Raw genomic sequence first — 22,412 nt, 5'->3', positions numbered from 1 at the left:
GATTGAACCCCTGCAGTGGAAGCACTGAGTCTTAACCACTGGACCGCCAGGAAAGTCCCAAATCAGAGACCTGTATTTTTAAGACTCTTATGAAGCCAGTTGTGTTCTGGTAAAATATAATGAAAGTTATTTAAAATTTAGCAAATCTTTTTTGCAGATTTTTCATGACTTGGTGTGCTGTTTGTTTTTTCAGTTTTTTTTTTTTTTTTTTTTTTTTTTTTTGGTGTTTGTTTGGGGTCATTTTAGTGCTTTTAGCTATCAGCCAACTTAGAATTTTAGGAAAGGACTGGAAAGTAATTAGAGCTAAGAACCGAATCACTTGTTGTTTTAATGGAATGCTAGTATTTTTTTTTTTCTTAAAAAATTTTTTTAAATTAATTTTTTTCTCTGGTTATGAGAATATTACAGAACATTTGAAGGAAATCATAGTTAGAAATAAGAAAATAGTATCTGTCACCTACCTCACTAAGTAGAAGTGACTGACAACTTAAAATTTTGGTTTGTTTGCTTTCAGTCTTTTGCCTCTGTGGTTCTAAAAATAGAATTTAGAGCATATTGTATTTAGTTTTGTGTTCTCTTGATTTATTTAATCTAAATTTTAGTATGTTATGTCATTTTAAAAATAGAAGTTTCAGTGAGTATAAAATATTCCTTTGTCTGAGATATTTATTCCTCTACTTTTTAAGCATTTATATGGCTTTTCATTTTTCACTATTGAAACTCCACACACTAAATGTCTTTGTTTATATTGTTTATTATTTCTATAGGACAGTTGTTCTCAAACTTTTTGGTCTCAGTTTCACTCTTGGAAATGATTGAGGATCCCAAAGTTTTTTGTTTTGTTTTTAATCTGTTATCATATTAGAAATTAAAACTTAAATTTAAAAGGTATTTATTCATTTAACAATAATTATTATGTGACATATTTTTGATGAAAGATAACTACTTTCACTAAAGAAATTTAGTGAAAAGTAACGTATTACAGTTACACAAATCTTTTTGAAGTCTGGCTTAATAGAAGACAGCAAGGTATATCTAGCTCCTCAAATCTATTTCTACATTGAATGTGTTACAATATTTTCTTTTGTTTGAAGTATAAGAAGAAAATCTGGCCTCACGTACATATGTGGTTGTAGAATGGAGCAATATTTTAGTAGCCTTTTTAGTTAATTATGGATAGTTTTTTCCTTTTCCTTTTGACACAGCACCAAAACTTGATAAGTGGTAGTTTCTTAAAAGTTCTTACAGTGTGAAATCTGAAACTATATAATGAACTTTTCATACTTTATTACATTAAAATTCATTTATCTTTGAATGAATTTTACATTTGTATGATTTGATAACATTGTGCTTTGGTTATTTGGAAAGTGTTGATTCACTGAGTTACCTAGGTCTTCTAAATGTTGACACCTTAGAAAGCTGTCACGCTAGCAGTGGTGGATGCAGGTTTTCAAAGATTCTGATTTTCACTCGAAAGCTCATATTTTCTCATTGGCAATAAATACTGTTATTTTTTTGAAGTGAAAGGCTTATTTTAAGAAAATGTCAATAACCAGTTTGTTTTGTCATTCCTTTAAGGCTAGTTCAGCTTGCGATGCAACAGTTTTACAAGTGCTTTTCCACTCTTTCTCATTGTTCTTTGGTATGAAACAGAAGTGGCTTCTGGATGCTTCCCTGTTCATCATACAGAGTATTAAGATGTAGTCAGAGGCTGAAATTTAGTAAAATTAATACTAATTTTTACCTTTTCACCAAGGACTTCTGTTGCATAATAAATAATTTCACTGGCCTTTGTCCCTGGTTCTTGGGAGAGAGAATAAATCCTTGAAATTTACCAGATTCCTAATAACTAGTGATTAAGGCTGAGGGTCACTGGAAAGACCAACTGTGTGACTTGAGTGTTGGGCCTTTGAGCCAGCCCAGCCTCCATGGAGGAGAGAGAGGCTGGGATTGAGTCCAGTCACATGCAGCGAATAATCCCACCAGTCACACCCACACGATGAAACCCAGTAAAAACTCACCTGTGCCGGGTGGGTGACGCTACCCGCTTCCTCAGAGAGAGGGCACAGAAGCTCTGGCATTGGGACCCTTCCTCACCCCGTATGTCTCTTCATTTGGCTGGTCCTGATTTGTATCCTTTAAATAAAACTGATCATAAGTATAGAGCTTTCCTGAATTCTCTGAATCTTTCTAGCAAATTATCAAATCTGAAGGGGCCTTAGGAACCTCCCAGATTTACAGCCAGTTGGCCAGAAGTCCAGGTGGCGTGTAAAGTGAGGGCAGTCTTGCTGTGGACTGTGCCTTCAGAATGGGGGCTGGTGCTGTCTCCAGGTGGTTAGCATCAGAATTGTGTTGACCAGTTGTTGTTGGAAGAACAACAGAAGTACAGGTGCTACTTTTTCTTTCTTTTGTGCAAGTGCCTGATAGTGAAGAAAATTTTACTAGTACAGTTTGGTTCCACTGCCAGCAGTTTTACCCATCATTGCTTCTGCACCATTAGTGCAGATGCCAACACGATGAAAAAGGCAAATAATCTTAGTTTTATTATGGAAATAGTTTGGCCTGGCAGATCCCCTTTTATTTCTTATGTAATGTTGAATAGAAATGATCAGAGTGTAAAGTTTTGTCTTGTTCTTTTTTTCATTGGCCATGCCTTGCGGCTTGCAAGATCTTAGTTCCCTAACCAGGGATTGAACCCCAAGCACTCAGCAGTGAAAGCGCCTTCTGTTGTCTTGTTCTTGACTTGGGGTGGAGGGGGAGCATTTGACATTTCATCATTTAGCATATTCGCTTATGTCAAATATAATAAGCTTTTTATGTTCATAATTTATTTAATAGCTTGTGTCTAGTCTTTGCAGTTATAAACAGGTTTCTCATGAATATCTCTAAGTTTGTCACACATTTTCTAGTGAAAAGTTTCTGTAGGTGAAATTGCTAAGTCAAATGTCAACGTATTTTTAAAGCTTTTCATGGTTAATACAGAATGGTCCTCACCAAAAAATTATGTTTTTTGTTGTTGTTTTAATACTGTAAGCTCTCCTCAGGGGTAGGAGTATTATTAATGTTTGCTAAACTGATCATTTAGAGGTGATATCCTCTTAATGTATATACATCATTGAACTTTTAAAAATACTTTTGCAGACTTTTTATGAATTTGTTCATTCATGTCTGTCATCTACGTATTACTATGTACATCTTTTGTTTATTGATTGAGTGAAACCTGAGAAATAATATTAAAAAATTGTGATTTCTATATTGAATGATGTGTTAAGCTTAAAAGCGGTTGAAGATGATGTTGAAGACTTGAAATAATGTCCATTGAAAATCATTCTTTTGGATCTGTTTCTTTCACTCTTCTTTTTAAAATCTTTTATTGCAATGTAATTGATTTGTTTCTTTCACTCTTATTTTTTGTTTTGTAATTATTTCCTAAATTTTACATGTATATTTTTGCAAGCATGAATTACATCTTATGTATGTAAGTGAAGTTAGAACCAGAAGGCTTGCCATGTATTTCTTTTATGTTTCAGCCTTGACCATTTTTCACCTTCTGGAGTAAATTGAAGTTGTGTATTGAATGGTGAAGTGGATCAGTAACATGCTTTTCAATTTAAAAGCATAGCACATAGACTGATACTTAACTGTAAAAAAGCATACTGTAGTTAGATGCTATACTGTTACTTCACTCAAATTGTGGACATAATTGAGACTAGCAAAAGTTGTTTGATAGTAGTTTTGACTACTCTTGGATGTATTTTTATTCTTGTCATCCCTTTATCTCATTAATTCAAAACTGTATTTTATATTACAGTGATAATTTTTTCATGCCATGAGGTATCAATGATTTCAAAAAGTAACAGACAAGAAGCATTAAAGGACTCCCCTGACATTCATTCATATATTTGAAGACGTTCTTAACTACATTTAAACTATTTTGTTTGTGCTGTGGCAATGAATTTCTGTTATCTATGAAGTATGGATGAATTTACAGTGTTCCTGGGTTCTCTAAAGTTCTGTTTCGGGGGGAAAAAGTTACAGAACTATATCCTTTATTTATTTTATTATTATTTTTAAAAAATAAATAAATTTATTTATTTATTTATTTATGGCTGAGTTGGGTCTTCGTTGCTGTGCACGGGCTTCTCATTGCGGTGGCTTCTCTTGTTGTGGAGCACGGGCTCTAGGCGCGTGGGATTCAGTAGTTGTGGCTCGCAGGCTCTAGAGCTCAGGCTCAGTAGTTGTGGCGCACGGGCTTAGTTGCTCCACGGCATGTGAGATCTTCCCAGACCAGGGCTTGAACCCATGTCCCCTGCATTGGCAGGCGGATTCTTAACCACTGCGCCACCAAGGAAGCCCTATCCTTTAAATAATACCATTTGGTCCAGAATTCTAAAAAGAGGGTCTACAGATTTGTCAGGTAAAGAGTGATGGTGAAGATGTCTCTGAAGCTTTCTGAAAGATGGAGTCACTTGTCAAAAAGGACTGTCTTCTTGTCGTTGCTCTTTTCACTCTTTGTTTAAGTTGGATGTAGCATAGTGAAAGCTGTCTAATTTTAGTATTAACCCTAAATTTTGTTTTTGCTTGCTGTCAGCTTTTGTAAAATTAACCAATTTTACCAGAAGACTTACAGAGTAAGATGGTGACCATTGTATTACTATTGTAATTGTTGTTATTATTTAGAGTCAGGGCTCCCCCAGAGTGTCTTACTTTAGTTGCTGTTTGCTTCCCACATCTACAGAATGAAGGTTTTCCAGCACAGAAAAAAGAAAAAAAATAAGAGCAAGATGAGGATTTCTGGAGTTGAGTTATATTTGAATCTAGGGCTTAAGGATTCAAATTTTATCCTATAAAATTATGGTTCTGCATAAAGTACAAATAAAACTGTGTAATATCTTACGAAAATAAGATCGTGTCCATTAGAATGGACCTTTGAGTCATTTAATCTTTTCATTAACCTTTAGGGTAGACTGCATTTCAGTGAAAGTTCTTCAGCCATCATGTATCTTTATGTAAACAGCAAAATTTCATCAAAGAAAATACTCAGACTTAGAAATTGTTTTTGCATCTGTGTTGTATTTTTGTTGGATTGTAAACATTTCTGGCCATGATACTGATTCTAGGAAGTTCTGCTTCTGATAATAATAGACTTTAGACTAATAATCCCTGTCCCTCCTGCAGAGAATAATGGGGGGGAGGGAGACAAAACATATAAAATATCGAAAGCATCACAGAGCTACAAATACACTGAAAAAATGAGGTTTCTCATATCTGAGAAGGAGCCTCAGAGGAGTCATCTCTTACTTGGGGTTGCTTTTCTCTAATGGGTATGTGTTCAGTTCCAGAAAAGGCTGCTAAGAATCTAAGGGGAACTTTCAACAGACTCACAGGGGCCCACAAAGAAGGACACTGATTTAAAAAATATATACATCGACCTTTGGATTGGGGATGCTAACATACTCCAGATTGTCAATTTTTTTTTTTTTTTCAGTTTTTCATGTAAAACTATTAGGGATATGAGGAGGCAGGCCATATAATGAAATAAGAGAAAAAGCAGACAATAGAAGTGAACGCACAAGGGTTGCAGGTACTAGGAGTATCAGACAGTCTACATTTTAACTGCAGGTTTGGCACAGCTGAAGAGAGTGTGAATGAACTGGAATATGTATCAGAGTATTATCTAGACGGAGTCAGAACCAAAAGGGGGGAAATACAGAAAAGAATGTAAGAGACTTAGGACATTTGATGAAAAGGACATGTAATTAATGTCCCAGAAAGAGGAAGAAAGAAATGAGGCAGAAGAGATGTAACTGAGGATTTTCTAAAATGGAGAAAAACATCAACCCTTGAATTCGAGAACCTTTACAAATTCTGAGCAGAATAAATATCCAAGAGACCATTAAGAGACATGTAGAGAAATCATAGTCAAAAATTGGAAGCAATCATCCGCCTGTAGATGGTAGCCTCCTTCTCCCCTGAGTAGCAAAGACTGCTCCCATGTCCTGCCTCCTGTCTGTCATACACAGTGGGGTGTTGCTCCAGGAACTTTTGCTGTGGGCAATAAACCCAATAGCCCCTACCCAATAAACCCTTGATGTCCCCCCACCAAAAAAAAATTGGAAGCAATCCAAATGTCCATCAGCAGTAGAGTGATAAATAGTATCAGCCACACAATGGAATACTCAACAATGGAAACAGATGAACAACTACCTTCAGTGTGAATGAAACAGATGAGATGTTGAGACGAGGGTACATACTACGTGATTTCATATGCGAAGTTAAAAATAAGGCAAAACTTATCTTTAAAGTGAGGATAGGGATGGCTTGTGGGAAAGGAGGGGAGTGACTGAGTGGAAAAGACATGAGGATCCTGGAAGTTTTCTGTGTGTTTATCTGGGTGGTGGTCATAGAAGTACATATTCATTGTGAAGACAGTCATTGAGCTGTGCACTTAAGATTATAAACTTCATGTGTATGTGTTACTCTTTAACAACTAAAAACCCCACTGAGACACTGAAGTAACTTCACTAGCAGACCAACTCTAAAGAAATACTAAAAGGTTGTTCTTTAGGCAGAAGAGTTTAGATGCAGGAAGAAGTCAAGAATCTCTAAAACTTGGGACTTCCCTGGTGGTCCAGTGGTTGAGAATCCGTCTCACGTTGCAGGAGGCGCCTCTTTGATCCCTGGTCGGGGAACTAAGATCCCACATGCCATGGGGCAACTGAGCCTGCGGGCTCTGGAGCCTGCGCGCCGCAACTAGAGAGCCCACACGCCGCAACTAGGACCTGATGCAGCCAAAAAATAAGTAAATAAATAAATAAAATAAAAAAATATCTAAAACTCAAATAGTGGATCTGGTACTTACTGGAATTCTGGGCAAATCACCTCTAGCTTCTAGGCCTTAATTTTCCTTGTGTATAAGGAGGGATTTGGATTAAATCCTTCTGGGCCCCTTCTCTTAAAATTTATTCTGGGGATAGAGCATGGAAGAATTTGGTTGAGAGACCTTTTATTTCAGCGGTCCCCAATCTTTTTGGCGCCAGGGACTGGTTTCGTGGAAGACAGTTTTTCCACGGACGGTGGGGGGTGGGGGATGGTCCGGGAGGTGATGCGAGCGATGGGGGGATGGGGGGTGGCAGGTGAAGCTGTGCTCGTTTGGACTGCTACTGGTCCCAGGCCCAGGGGTTGGGAACCCTGTTTTATTTGGCCTGTAGACACTAACATGATAAATAAAATAAGAATTTGATGAAATAAGAAACTTTGAAATTAGGAGACATTAAATAGTTGCAGTATAAACAAAGAAAACATTTGCTCTATTTATGTATGCATCAATGCTAAAGTGAAAAAAAACTGCAGAATCTATTGAGCAGTATAGTTGATGTCTCACTTTACATAATTATATATAACTCTATCCCCTTTAAGTATGGATAAGTGTACAAAATTAAAAAGCCCAGAGAATTCCCTGGTGGTCCAGTGGTTAGGACTTCACACTTTCACTGCTGAGGGGCCAGGGTCAATCCCTGGTCAGAGAACTAAGATCCCACAAGCTGCGTGACGTGGCCAAAATAAAAACAAAAACAAAACTTTATGGAATATACTTCATATTTGCCAGCGTATCTTCCTGCGGAGTGAAAGAATTCCTTTGGTTACTTGTTCTGTTTTGTTTTTGCCTGTTAAGATAAAAATATCTGGAAAAGGACAAAATTAGAAGCAGCAGTGGGTAGGAATTTAGAAGTGAAAACAGAGTTGTTAGTGTTGGTAGTATTATGAGAGGTGTTTAGAGCTATAATAGGTGGAAGGGCCATAGACCTTTACCTAACAACAAAAACTATTTTTGAAGAGAGATGACGATAATTCAGTACTCTTCGGCCTTGTTTCTCAAAGCTTCACCATTACTCAAGAGGTAGTTAGAAATGCAGAATCTCAGGCCCCTCCCTAGACTTACTGATTTAGAATCTCTGTTTAAACAAGATTCCCAAGTGATCGTGTATGCATGTTAGGGTTTGAGAGGCACTATTACCTGTACATAATATTGTACCATTTTGAAGCTAACAGTAATATACGATGGAGTCCCGTGTGAAGGTAGGAAAGCTGGGTCTCCTGCGTAATCCACCACCTACACTAATGCCTGGGAAAGAGTCTAGAAGGCTGGCAGGTAATTGTAGACAGAGTTGTCTTAAAATGCTATGTCTAAATTACATGTACTTGGAAGTATTTTGGAGGGAAGTGCACTAATATCTACAAATTACTTGAAATACATAGAGGAGATAGATTATTTAGCGGGGTGAATAAATAGAAAACATGATAAAGCAAAAAGTAAAATAGTATAGAATCTATATGATGGACATATTTTTCACAGTAAAATTCTTTCAGCTTTATATGCTTTAAATTTTTCATAATAAAATGTTAGGTGTGTTGGGCTTCCCTGGTGGCGCAGTGGTTGAGAGTCTGCCTGCCGATGCAGGGGACACGGGTTCGAGCCCTGGTCTGGGAGGATCCCATATGCCGCGGAGCGGCTGGGCGCATAAGCCACAACTGCTGAGCCTGCGCGTCTGGAGCCTGTGCTCCGTAACAGGAGAGGCCACGATGGTGAGAGGCCCGCGCACCGCGATGAGGAGTGGCCCCCGCTTGCCGCAACTGGAGAAAGCCCTTGCACAGAAACGAAGACCCAACACAGCCAAAAATAAATAAATAAATAATCATTTAAAAAAAGAAAAAATGTTAGGTGTAAAGCTGTTACGAAAATGGGTATCATATACCAGATTATAATCTTTATATTTGTATATTCGCTTTATTTTATAATGTGTTAATATTTTTCTCTTAGAAAAGAAAAAGTACCTTAGGAAGTACCCTGTGTACAGAACATAATGCTTTACTACATGCATTATCTCATGTAGTTTTGTTTTTTTTTTCCCCTGCTGCACGGCTTGTGGGATCTTAGTTCCCCGACCAGGGATTGAACCTGGGCCATGGCAGTGAAAGCGCAGAGTCCTAACCACTGGACCTCCAGGGAAGTCCCTCTCATTTAGTCTTCATAACGCTGATAGGTTGGGTATCATTGTGATTTGTAGCTGAGACTACCAGTACCTAGTTTAAATTGCTTGTACAATCTCTAACACAGAGGGTCTGACTTGGAGATGCTGGCTACCGCATTGCACAATTCCGGGGCCGCCATTTCCAGTGTTGGCACAATAGAGCATCAGTCACTTAGAGTACAAAGGGGAGAGTCCCCCTGGGGTTGTACAGCAAGGCTTCCTCACTCTTCTCTTAGACTTGTGCAAGATGAAAATTTTAAATATTTTTCTGATGGGAGTTTTTAACTGTTCCATGACTTTTCTTATGTGTTTTCTTTTTAAGATTCTTGGATCTCCCAGTCAGCATCCTTTCCCCGTAATCAGAAACAGCCAGGGGTGGATTCTTTATCACCAGTGGGCTCGCTTCCTAAACAGATCTTCCAGCCTTCTGCCCAACAGCAACCCACTAAACCAGCTAAAATCACTTGTGCAAACTGCAAAAAGCCTTTACAGAAGGGACAGACAGCGTATCAGCGAAAAGGATCAGCTCACCTCTTCTGTTCTACCACCTGCCTCTCTTCCTTCTCTCATAAGCGTACTCCAAAGAAACGCAATGTGACATGTAAAAAGTAAGCTGTACCTTTCAATATGGTTCCATATGATTGGATACTGGCAGTATGAATTTGTGTCCTGAATGTACTTAGAGAGTTGCGGAAGATTCATGGATAGAATTGATGCACAGGTTTCTTCAAGTTTATGTAGCTTGAGTTATCCTAGCATATGTCAGAGCTGTGGGTCATTTGTATTGTACTTACTCTTGGCAGGAAAATAGAGTTTAGATATAGAAATAAATCAACCCTATCCCACCACTGCCTTTGCCTCACCGCCTTCCCCATCCTCTACCTTGGTTCTACCCGGTTGCTAACACCCTTTTTGAATGCTTCTAGAAGTCATAACCTGTGGCAAGGTTCTAAAGGTCATAATCTGTGACAACAGAATATTTTTATCTCTGAATATCTTTCCATATTATTTAGGAACTCTTAGCAGTTAAACCAAAATGTGGATTTTTCTAGATCCAAAAATTATAATTGATTCTTAGGATTAAATCATGAGAAAATGAAAAATGTCAATTACTGTTCATATATATTTGACTTTTATTAAAATGCAGTGTTCTTAGGGAGTTCCCTGGTGGCCTAGTGATTAAGATTCCAGGCTTTCACTGCCGTGGCCCAGGTTCAGTCCCTGGTGGGGGAACTGAGCCACTCAGCATGGCCAGAAAAAAAGAATGCAGTGTTCTTAAATTGTGTCTATCCCTTGTGTTTCAGAGGTGCACCTGCAAAAAAGGCTACTCTTGTTCCTCAAGGGGAGTCAAGTGAATCCTTCCAAAAATTTTGTAGTACATCTTCGTCTCCCTATGAAGATAACCAGAATCTTCGAAAAAGAGTTCTGAATAAATCAAGATGTACAGTCTGCAGTAAACTAACAGAGGTCTGTGATTTTATATCCTAAGTTATTATCTAGGTTAACAGCGATAATTTTAACTTTTAGGTGCTATTATATGTTCTGCCATCGGCCTAATGGATGAGTCTTGAATCGACTCAGTGAAGTTGAAGGGAAGAATAAGCATATGTTAGAATTGTCTCATAACAAATGTCCCATCCCATAGTATGGGGGGTAATCATCCATTTCTGTGGAACTGAATGTACTCATAAAGAGAGCAATAGTTTTATGGTGGATTTCGTTCTTACTAGCCACACTAAATGAAAATGTAGGTTCAGGACATGAAGGAAACAGCCAGTCCTACAAGAACGCGTAGAACAGGTGGAGTGAAAGTATGGAGGTCACTTCACATTTCTTCGGCGGTACTGCCATCTTCCCAGGCATCCAGGGAGTCACCGCTTAACATGGTCCTCGGTGACTGAATTCGGTCTGGATTACCCTGAAGCCGTGTAAATCCCAGACACAATTTTATCTCAGCTCCCGTAGAGCTGAGCAAAGCAAGAACTTAGGTATACACAGACTCCATCCTGAATGTGGGTGATACTGGTTCCCTTCGCCCACCCCCTACCCCAGTTTTCTAGGGCAGTGAAGTTTATAATACCTACAAATTACCAATCCACTTATTTTTAAGCAGGTCATATCAAAACCTGCTAACCAATTCATTTCCTGTAATTTTTTTTTAATAAATTTATTTTTTTAATTTGTTTCTGGCTGTGTTGGGTCTTCGTTGCTGCACGCGGGCTTTCTCTAGTTGTGGCAAGTGGGGGCTACTCTTCGTTGCGGTGCACAGGCTTCTCATTGTGGTGGCTTCTCTTGTTGCAGAGCAGGGGCTCTAGGCACGAGGGTGTCAGTAATTGCAGCACGCGGGCTCAGTAGTTGTGGCCTGCAGGCTCTGGAGCGCAAGCTCAATAGTTGTGGTGCAAGGTCTCAGTTGCTCCACAGCATGTGGGATCTTCCCGGACCAGGGCTCGAACCCATGTCCCCTGCATTGGCAGGCGGATTCTCAACCACTGCACCACCAGGGAAGCCCCTGTAATTCTTAAATGTCTGATTTTGTTGCTTTTTGTTCTGTGAATCTTATTTTTCCTTTTATAAGATCAAAGCACGATTTTACAAAGAAATCAAAGATGAAAATGAAAGAATAGTGAAATGTGCTTTTTTTAATTCTTTTACCTGAATGTTTCTTCCACTGAGAAATTACTAAAGGTTCTTTATTTCCGTTGAAAAAACTAGGTATCTCATTTATGGTGCTAATCCAGTTCATTTATTTAATAAATTGGTTTTTGTTTTTAGATTCGGCATGAAGTCAGCGTTAACAATGTAACACATAAGCTGTGCAGTAACCAGTGCTTTAACAAGTACAGGTTGGCCAATGGTCTAGTGATGAATTGCTGTGAGCAGTGTGGGGAGTACCTGCCCAGCAAAGGTGCTGGAAACAATCTCCTAGTCATTGAAGGTCAGCAGATGAGATTTTGCTGCCAAAGTTGTGCTAACGAATATAAACAGGTAATTCTTTTTTAATGAGTTTTTTTTTTTTAAAGATTTATTGATTGATTGATTGATTGATTACTATGTTGGGTCTTTGTTTCTGTGCTAGGGCTTTCTCTAGTTGTGGCAAGCGGGGGCCACTCTTCATTGCAGTGCGCGGGCCTCTCACTGTCGCGGCCTCTCTTATTGCGGAGCACAGGCTCCAGACGCGCAGGTTCAGTAGTTGTGGCTCAGGGGCCTAGTTGCTCCGCAGCATGTGGGATCTTCCCAGACCAGGGCTCGAACCCGTGTCCCCTGCATTAGCAGGCAGATTCTCAACCACTGTGCCACCAGGGAAGCCCCTTAATGAGTTTTAAATGATCAAGTTTGTAGTAACTTCTCCCTTGTTAGCTTACATTAAGCAGATTTATCTTAGAATCTCATATGGTTCCATTTCTGTCAATCTCTCATTGAGTATTACTCTCAAATGAGTATTAAAATTAATTGATTGTTGTAAGTAAGCTTGTTTTAAGTCTTTATGTTTTGCAGACGTTACAATAAGTAATTCTTTTCTCTACCATTTTGCACTCCCACTGACAACTTGATAGTTCCAATTACTCTGTAGTCTTAACAAAATTTGGTGTTGTCTGTTTTGATTTAATCTATTCTAGTGGGTATAAAATGATTATCTCATTGTGGTTTTTTTTTTTTTATAAGGGAATATTTCTAAGGATGTTTATTGCAGCAGTATTTTTTTTTTAAATTTATGGCTGTGTTGGGTCTTCGTTTCTGTGCGAGGGCTTTCTCTAGTTGTGGCAAGTGGGGGCCACTCTTCATTGCGGTGCGTGGGCCTCTTTTGTTGCAGAGCACAGGCTCCAGACGCGCAGGCTCAGTAATTGTGGCTCACGGGCCCAGTTGCTCAGCGGCATGTGGGATCCTCCCAGACCAGGGCTCGAACCCGTGTCCCCTGCACCGGCAGGCAGATTCTCAACCACTGCGCCACCAGGGAAGCCCTCATTGTGGTTTTAATTTCCTGATAACTACTGTTCCTTTCTCATCACTCATATATCTTCTTTTGTAAAGTATCTATTCAAGTTTTAGCTCACTTTTTTTATTGGATTGTCTTTCTATTATTGAGTTGTAGGAATTGTTTATATATATTCTGGATACATATCTTTTGTAAAATAAATGTATTTGGAAGATTTTTCTCCTGGACAGTGTTTTGTATTTTCGTTTTCCTAATGTTGTTTTTGAAAAGCCCAAGTTTTAAATTTTGATAAAGTCCAATTTACTATTTGCCTTTCTGATTAGTACTTTTTGTGTCTTGTTTAGGGGCTCTGCCTACCAAGGTTATGAAGATATTTACTTATGTTGTTTTCTGTAAGCTTTTTAGTTTTAGATTTTATGTTTACATCTGTGATCCATCTCAAGTTAATTTTGTGTATGGTGTGAGGTAGGGATTAAGGAAGTATCATCTTCCTGATTTCAAGACATTAAAAACCTCAAAACATCGCATCATACACCATAAATTTGTACAGTTTTTCTTTATCAGTTATACTTCAGTAAACCTGGGAAAAAAGACATTAAAAAGCCATAGTAATCAAGGTGTTATGGTATTGGCATATAAAGATAAACAAATAGATCAATAGAATAGGCAGGCCAGAAACAGAACCACACAAATATAGTCAGCTGATTTTAGAAGAAAGTACAAAATCATTTGGATGGGAAAAGCAAGATTTTTTCAGCAGATGGTGCTGGGACAATTATTTTTTTTGGTATGGACATAAATAAGCCAGACCTCAGATTATCCCACACAAAAATTAAATTAAAAAAAATTAATTTAACATGGATCCTCAATGTAAAACCAGGAATTTTCTTAACCCCATTTCACTGGATGAGAGTTTAAATGGTTAGTTAGCTTTTAGGGTAAAGTAACTCAGAAGTGCGAGGCTTATTGCACAGTAGGGGAAATAGTGGGGATACCCATAGTTGATTTTTTAGTTTTTGCAAGGAAGGCTTATTTATGTTATCTTTATTATCTTTGTATATATTATGCTTCATATTTAACAAAGCCTTTGGGTGCAGCTTATAGAAGGTTGCAGTAACGTTATCTTTTCAAAAGACTACATGTCAAAAATACCTTTTGCTTGAGGGCAGACAGCAGAAGCAAGAAGAACTACAATTCTGCAGCCTCTGGAAGGAAAGCCACATTCACAGAAAGATAAACAAAATGAAAAGGCAGAGGACTTTGTACCAGATGAAGGAACAAGATAAAACCCCAGAAAAACAACTAAATGAAGTGGAGATAGGCAACCTTCCAGAAAAAGAATTCAGAATAATGATAGTGAAGATGATCCAGGACCTCAGAAAAAGAAGGGAGGCAAAGATTGAGAAGATGCAAGAAATACTTAACAAAGACCTAGAAGCATTAAAGAACAAACACCTAGAAGAATTAAAGAACAACAAACAGAGATGAACAATACAATAACTGAAATGAAAAATACACTAGAAGGAATCGGTAGCAGAATAACTGAGGCAGAAGAATGGGTAGGTGACCTGGAAGACAGAATGGTGGAATTCACTGCTGTGGAACAGAATAAAGAAAAAAGAATGTAAAGAAATGAAGGCAGGGCTTCCCTGGTGGCGCAGCGGTTGAGAATCTGCCTGCCAATGCAGGGCACATGGGTTCGAGCCCTGGTCTGGGAAGATCCCACATGCCGCAGAGCAACTAGGCCCGTGAGCCACAACTACTGAGCCTGCGCATCGGGAGCCTGTGCTCTGCAACGGGAGAGGCCGCGATAGAGGCCCGCGCACCGCGATGAAGAGTGGCCTCCGCTTGCCACAACTAGAGAAAACCCTCGCACAGAAACGAAGACCCAACACAGCCAAAAATAAATAAAATAAATAAATAAATAAGAAATGAAGGCAGCCTAAGAGACCTCTGGGTCAACATTCAACGCAACAACATTCGCATTATAGGGGGGTCCCAGAAGGAGAAGAGAGAGAGGAAGAACCCGAGAAGATATTTGAAGAGATTATAGTCAAAAACTTCCCTAATATGGGAAAGGAAATAGCCACCCAAGTCCAGGAAGCGCAGAGAGTCCCAGGCAGGACAAACCCAAGGAGAAACACGCCAGGACACATAGTAATCAAACTGACAAAAATTAAAGACAAAGAAAAATTATTGACAGCAACAAGGGAAAAACGACAAATAACATACAAGGGAACTCCCATAAGGTTAACAGCTGATTTCTCAGCAGAAACTCTACAAGCCAGAAGGGAGTGGCATGATACGTTTAAAGTGATGAAAGGGAAGAACCTACAACCAAGATTACTCTACCCGGCAAGGATCTCATTTAGATTTGATGGAGAAATCAAAAGCTTTACAGACAAGCAAAAGCTAAGAGAATTCAGCACCACCAAACCAGCTCTACAGCAAATGCCAAAGGAACTTCTCTAAGTGGGAAATACAGGAGAAGAAAAGGACCTACAAAAACAAACCCATAACAATTAAGAAAATGGTCATAGGAACATCCATATTGATAATTACCTTAAACGTGAATGGGTTAAATGCTCCAACCAAAAGACACAGGCTCACTGAATGGTTACAAAAACAAGACCCATATATATACTGTCTACAAGAGACCCACTTCAGACCTAGGGACACATACAGACTGAAAGTGAGGAGATGGAAAAAGATACTCCATGCAAATGGAAATCAAAAAAAGCTGGAGTAGCAATACTCATATCAGATAAAATAGACTTTAAAATAAAGAATGTTACAAGAGACAAGGAAGGACACTACATAATGATCAAGGGATCAATCCAAACAGAATTTATAACAATTATAAATATATATGCACCCAACATAGGAGCACCTCAATACATAAGGCAACTGCTAACAGCTATAAAAGAGGAAATCGACAGTAACACAATAATAGTGGGGGGCTTTAACACCTCACTTACACCAATGGACAGATCATCCAGACAGAAAATTAATAAGGAAACACAAGCTTTAAATGACACAGTAGACCAGATAGATTTAATTGATATTTATAGGACATTCCAACCAGAAACAGCAGATTACACTTTCTTCTCAAGTGCACACAGAATGTTCTCCAGGATAGATCACACCTTGGGTCACAAATCAAGCCTTGCTAAATTTAAGAAAATTGAAATCACATCAAGCATCTTTTCCGACGGCAGCGCTATGAGATTAGAAATCAATTACAGGGATAAAAACGTAAAAAACAAACACATTGGAGGCTAAACGATATGTTACTAAATAACCAAGAGATCACTAAAGAAATCAAAGAGGAAATAAAAAAAATACCTAGAGACAAATTACAATGAAAACACGACGATCCAAAGCCTATGGGATGCAGCAAAAGCAGTTCTAAGAGGAAAGTTTATAGCAATACAAGCCTATCTCAAGAAACAAGAAAAATCTCAAACAATCTAACCTTACACCTAAAGGAACTAGAGAAAGAAGAACAAACAAAACCCAAAATTAGTAGAAGGAAAGAAATCATAAAAGATCAGAGCAGAATAAATGACATAGAAACAAAACAATAGCAAAGATCAATAAAACTAAAAGCTGGCTCTTTGAGAAGATAAACAAAATTGATAAACCTTTAGCCAGACTCATCAAGAAAAAGAGGGAGAGGACTCAAATCAATAAAATTAGAAATGAAAAAGGAGAAGTTACAACAGACACCGCAGAAATACAAAGCATCCTAAGAGATTACTACAAGTAACTCTATGTCAATAAAATGGATAACCTGGAAGAAATGGACAAATTCTTAGAAAGGTATAACCTTCCAAGACTGAACCAGGAAGAAATAGAAAATATGAACAGACCAATCACAAGTAATGAAATTGAAACTGTGATTAAAAATCTTCCAACAACCGGGCTTCCCTGGTGGCACAGTGGTTGAGAATCTGCCTGCCAATGCAGGGGACACGGGTTCGAGCCCTGGTCTGGGAAGATCCCACATGCCACGGAGCAGCTAGGCCCGTGAGCCACAATTACTGAGCCTGCGCATCTGGAGCCTGTGCTCCGCAATAAGAGAGGCCGCGATAGTGAGAGGCCCGCGCACCGCGATGAAGAGTGGCCCCCTCTTGCCGCAACTGGAGAAAGCCCCCGCACAGAAACGAAGACCCAACACAGCCATAAATAAATAAATAAATTAATTAATTAATTAAAAAAAAATCTTCCAACAACCAAAAGTCCAGGACCAGATGGCTTCACAGGTGAATTCTTTTTTTTTTTTTATAATGTTGAGCATCTTTTCATGTCTTTTTTTTTTAATTAATTAATTTATTTATTTATGGCTGTTTTGGATCTTCGTTTCTGTGTGAGGGCTTTCTCTAGTTGTGGCAAGCGGGGGCCACTCTTCATCGTGGTGCGCAGGCCTCTCACTATCACGGCCTCTCTTGTTGCGGAGCACAGGCTCCAGAAGCGCAGGCTCAGTAATTGTGGCTCACGGGCCCAGTTGCTCCACGGCATGTGGGATCTTCCCACACCAGGGCTCGAACCCGTGTACCCTGCATTGGCAGGCAGATTCTCAACCACTGCGCCACCAGGGAAGCCCATCACAGGTGAATTCTATCAAACATTTAGATAAGAGCTAACACCCATCTTTCTCAAACTCTTCCAGAAAATTGCAGAGGAAGGACCACTCCCAAACTCATTCTATAAGGCCACCATCACTCTGCTACCAAGACCAGACAAAGATAACACAAAAAAAGAAAATTACAGACCAATATCACTGATGAATATAGATACAGAAATCCTCAACAAAATACTTGCAAACAGAATCCAATAACACACTAATAGGATCATACACCATGATCAAGTGGGATTTATCCCAGGGATGCAAGGATTCTTCAATATACACAAATCAATGTGATACAGCATATTAACAAATTGAAGAATAAAAATCGTATGATCATCTCAAAGATGCAGAAAAGCTTTTGACGAAAGTCAACACCCATTTATGTTAAAAACTGTCCAGAAAGTGGGCATAGAGGGAACCTACCTCAACATGATAAAGGCCATATACGACAAACCCACAGCAAACATCATTCTCAATGGTGAAAAACTGGAAGCATTTCCTCTAAGATTAGGAAAAAGACAAGGATGTCCGCTCTCGCCACTGTTATTCAGCATAGTTTTGGTAGTCCTAGCCATAGTAGTCAGAGAAGAAAAAGAAATAAAAGGAATACAAATCAGAAAAGAAGAAGTAGAACTGTCACTGTTTGCAGATGACATGATACTATACATAGAGAATCCTGAGGATGCCACCAGAAAACTACTAGAGCTAATCAATGAATTTGGTAAAGTTGCAGGATACAAATTTAATGCACAGAAATCTCTTGCATTCCTATACACTAACAACAAAAGATCAGAAAGAGAAATTAAGGAAACAATCCCATTCACCATTGCAACAAAAAGAATAAAATACCTAGAAATAAACCTACCTAAGGAGACAAAAGATCTGTAGGCAGAAGAGTATAAGACTCTGATGAAAGAAATTAAACATGGTACAAACAGATGGAGAGATATACCATGTTCTTGGATTGGAAGAATCAATATTGTGAAAATGACTATACTCCCCAAAGCAATCTACAGATTCAATGTAATCCCTATCAAATTACCAGTGGCATTTTTTACAAAACTGTAACAAAAAATCTTAAAATTTATATGGAGACACAGAAGACCCCGAATAGCCAAAGCAGTCTTGAGGGGAAAAAAAAAACGGAGCTGGAGGAATCAGGCTGTCTGACTTCAGACTATACTACAAAGCTACAGTAATCAAGACAGTATGGTACTGGCACAAAAACAGAAATATAGATCAATGGAACAGGATAGAAAGCCCAGAGATAAATCCACGCACATATGGTCACCTTATCTTTGATAAAGGAGGCAAGAATATACAATGGAGAAAAGACAACCTCTTCGATAAGTGGTGCCGGGCAAACTGGACAACTACATGTAAAAGAATGAAATTAGAACACTCCCTAACACCATACACAGAAATAAAATCAAAATGGATTAAATACCTAAATGTAAGGCCAGACACTATAAAACTCTTAGAGGAAAACATAGGAAGAATACTCTTTGACATAAATCACAGCAAGATCTTTTTTGACCCACCTCCCAGAGTAATGGAAATAAAAACAAAAATAAACAAATGGGACCTAATGAAACTTAGTTTCTTTTGCTGTGCAGAAGCTTTTATAAACAAGATGAAAAGACAGCCCTCAGAATGGGAGAAATTTTATTTGCAATATTGTGCACGAATCAATGGACAAAGGATTAATCTCCAGAATATATAAACAGCTCATGCAGCTCAATATTAAAACAAACAACCCAATCAAAAACTGGGCAGAAGACCTAAATGACATTTGTCCAGAGAAGACATACAGATGGCCAAGAGGCACATGAAAAGCTTCTCAGCATCACTGATTATTAGAGAAATGCAAATCAAAACTACAATGAGGTATCACCTCAACACCAGTTAGAATGGGCATCATCAGAAAATCTACAAACAACAGATGCTGGAGAGGGTGTGGAGAAAAGGGAACCCTCTTGCACTGTTGGTGGGAATGTAAATTGATATAGCCACTATGGAGAACAGTATGGAGGTTCCTTAAAAAACTAAAAATACCCAGCAATCCCACTACTGGGCATAAACCAGAGAAAACCATAATTCAAAGAGACACATGCACCCCAGTGTTCATTGCAGCACTATGTACAGTAGCCAGATCATGGAAGCAACCTAAATGCCCATCGACAGACGAATGGATAAAGAAGATGTGGTACCTATATGCAGTGGAATATTACTCAGCCATAAAAAGGAACGAAATTGGGTCATTTGTAGAGACGTGGATGGATCTAGAGACTGTCATACAGAGTGAAGTAAGTCAGAAAGAGAAAAACAAATATCGTATATTAACACATATATGTGGAACCTAGAAAAATGGTACAAATGAACCAGTTTGCAGGGCAGAAATAAGAGACACAGATGTAGAGAACAAACGTATGGACACCAAGGGGCGAAAGTGGCAGGGGTGGTGGTGGTGGGATGAATTGGGAGATTGGGATTGACATATATACACTAACATGTATAAAATAGATAACTAATAAGAACCTGCTGTATAAAAAATAAATAAAATTCAGGGCTTCCCTGGTGGCGCGGTGGTTGAGAATCTGCCTGCAAACGCAGGGGACACGGGTTCGAGCCCTGGTCTGGGAAGATCCCACATGCCGTGGAGCAACTAGGCCTGTGAGCCACAACTACTGAGCCTGCGCATCTGGAGCCTGTGCTCCGCAACAAGAGAGGCCACGACAGTGAGAGGTCTGCGCACCGTGATGAAGAGTGGCCCCCGCTCGCCGCAACTAGAGAAAGCCCTCGCACAGAAACGAAGACCCAACGCAGCCATAAATAAATTAATTAATTTTTTAAAAAATAAATAAAATTGAAAAAAAATTTATATTGATTACATGTTGAATGACAATATTTTGGGTATAAAAGGTTAAATTAAAAAATGCTCTCTGGTAATAAATAACTATCTTAGGTCATCATATTTGTACGTGGGTGTGTATGTGTTTGTGGATGGTTGACCTGTACCTGCTTAGGCTCTGTGCTGTTGCTCAGTTAAGAACAATGAGTTCATAAACTTCAGACAGATACACTGCTTACCCTCTGAAGAACATAAGGATGGCTCATAGCTTATCAGTCTTTACTTTCTAAACGAACACCAGAGGGAGGTGCAAATGGGAAAATGAACATAGTCAAAACAGGCAGCAGCCACATATTCAGAATTGCTGGAATAACTATCCTGCCTGCCACTCTGATCCCCCCCAAAAGTGTCTTTGTCTCTTCTACCATGTATGTGTCAGTCATGCACATAGCTCATAAGCAGTTGGCAAGTACAGGAATGATATTTCTGTTTAATACAGAAGTTTTGTAAAGGTGCTTTCCCCCTACCACGTTAGTGTTTATAAGTGGTTAGTGGCAGGCCTTCACGATAGAAAGCCTTGGTGATATATGAGGACCTTAAGGAAAAACTGAAATCTTGCAGTTAGTGGCTTATCTCAGAATAGCATGCACAGTCATCAGTGTAAAGATGGAATCTGGGTCTTGGCCACTGACCTAATGGGGGGTGATTTTGTCCCCCTGGGGACATTTGTCAAGGTCTTCCAACATTTTTTTTTTAATCACAACTGGGAGAGTGCTCCTGGCATCACTGAGTGGGGGCCAGACAGGCCTTCACAACAAAGCCAAGTATCAGTGGTGCCAGAGTTGAAAAAGGATGAGTAGGCAGCTGGAGGGTGAGTGTGTGTGATAGGCACAGTGAGAAGGAGAACTAAATTTGCATCTTCCTCATTGAGAAGTCAATAGTGATGCCTAAAACTGGGAGGAAAAATCAGTAAAAGCAATACAAACATGTTATTTTGATATTTGGAAGTGAACACGAAAAGAATCAGCTAAAAATGTTGAAAGTAGTTAACTTCTGGGAAAGGGGTGTTAATTAGTTTAATTTGTTTTAATTAGCCAGGTATAATTAGTTGATGTTCTTTATTAAATGTATATTCAATTTCAAATAAATAAAACCTTTGAAATATGTTAAAGATACTGAATTTCAGAGAAGTGTCTTACCCAAAGTCACACAGCTAGATTTGACCTCACACTTGAAACCTTAATTAACATGGGGAACTAAGATCCCGCAAGCCGCGTGGTGTGGCCAAAAAAATGTATATAGTATATATGCTCTAGTGCATCTGATACCAACATTTAATTATACGTAGGCCATGAGTTCCCTGAGGCTAGGATCTACATTGGATTCAATTTAGTGATCTCCAGAATGATGAGTCTTAGATGTGCGGGGAATTATAACAACTTGACTGCCTACTCACTGCTGAGAAACTCAGGAAGGAAAGAAAGAAGCCCAAGGCTTGGGTTTGGTAATGTTAAAAAAAAAAAATAACACTAACAGTCCTTGGCGTTCTGTTTCTTCTTAAATATGCTTTTCTGGTATAGTCTTATCCAATCCCATAGTTTCAATTAATACATATTTTGATGACTTCCAGAATATATCTATAGATCTTATTCCTTCAGTTTCACACTAGTACATCCATCTAATTTCCATGTGAATGTTCCACAGATATCTCAAACTCTGTGTCTAAAACTGAAACTCCAAACCTGCTTTCCTTCTTTGTTTCCCAAATCAGTAAACAGCCCCATCCGGTCAGAAACTTCCCCCATCCCGGCAGAAACTTCTGGTTATATTTGCTCCTCTGTCTTTGTCCCCAGAGCCGCTCAGTTACCAGCTAACCCAGATTCTATTCCCTACCCTCTCCCGGTGCTGTCTCCAGCACCACACCCTCGATGTGCCCGCCATCCCCTCTTGCCCAAACTGCCCCCA

At 39.0% G+C, this 22,412-nt stretch overlaps 1 protein-coding gene across 1 annotated transcript in view; it reads left to right on the top strand.

Annotated features, from left to right (window-relative positions):
- ZMYM5 (zinc finger MYM-type containing 5) overlaps window positions 1-22,412 on the top strand; it is a 34,150-nt gene that overhangs the window by 9,536 nt on the left and 2,202 nt on the right. The window contains exons 6-8 of the mRNA XM_059903397.1: window positions 9,355-9,640; window positions 10,337-10,499; window positions 11,805-12,017. Coding sequence (XP_059759380.1) covers window positions 9,355-9,640; window positions 10,337-10,499; window positions 11,805-12,017 — 662 coding nt within the window. The remainder of the gene's footprint in view (window positions 1-9,354; window positions 9,641-10,336; window positions 10,500-11,804; window positions 12,018-22,412) is intronic.

Source organism: Balaenoptera ricei, chromosome 18 (assembly GCF_028023285.1).
Source record: "Balaenoptera ricei isolate mBalRic1 chromosome 18, mBalRic1.hap2, whole genome shotgun sequence".
Lineage (NCBI taxonomy): Eukaryota > Metazoa > Chordata > Mammalia > Artiodactyla > Balaenopteridae > Balaenoptera > Balaenoptera ricei.
The sequence above is the reverse complement of the archived record's forward strand: the minus strand, read 5'-3'. Positions and strand labels throughout refer to the sequence as shown.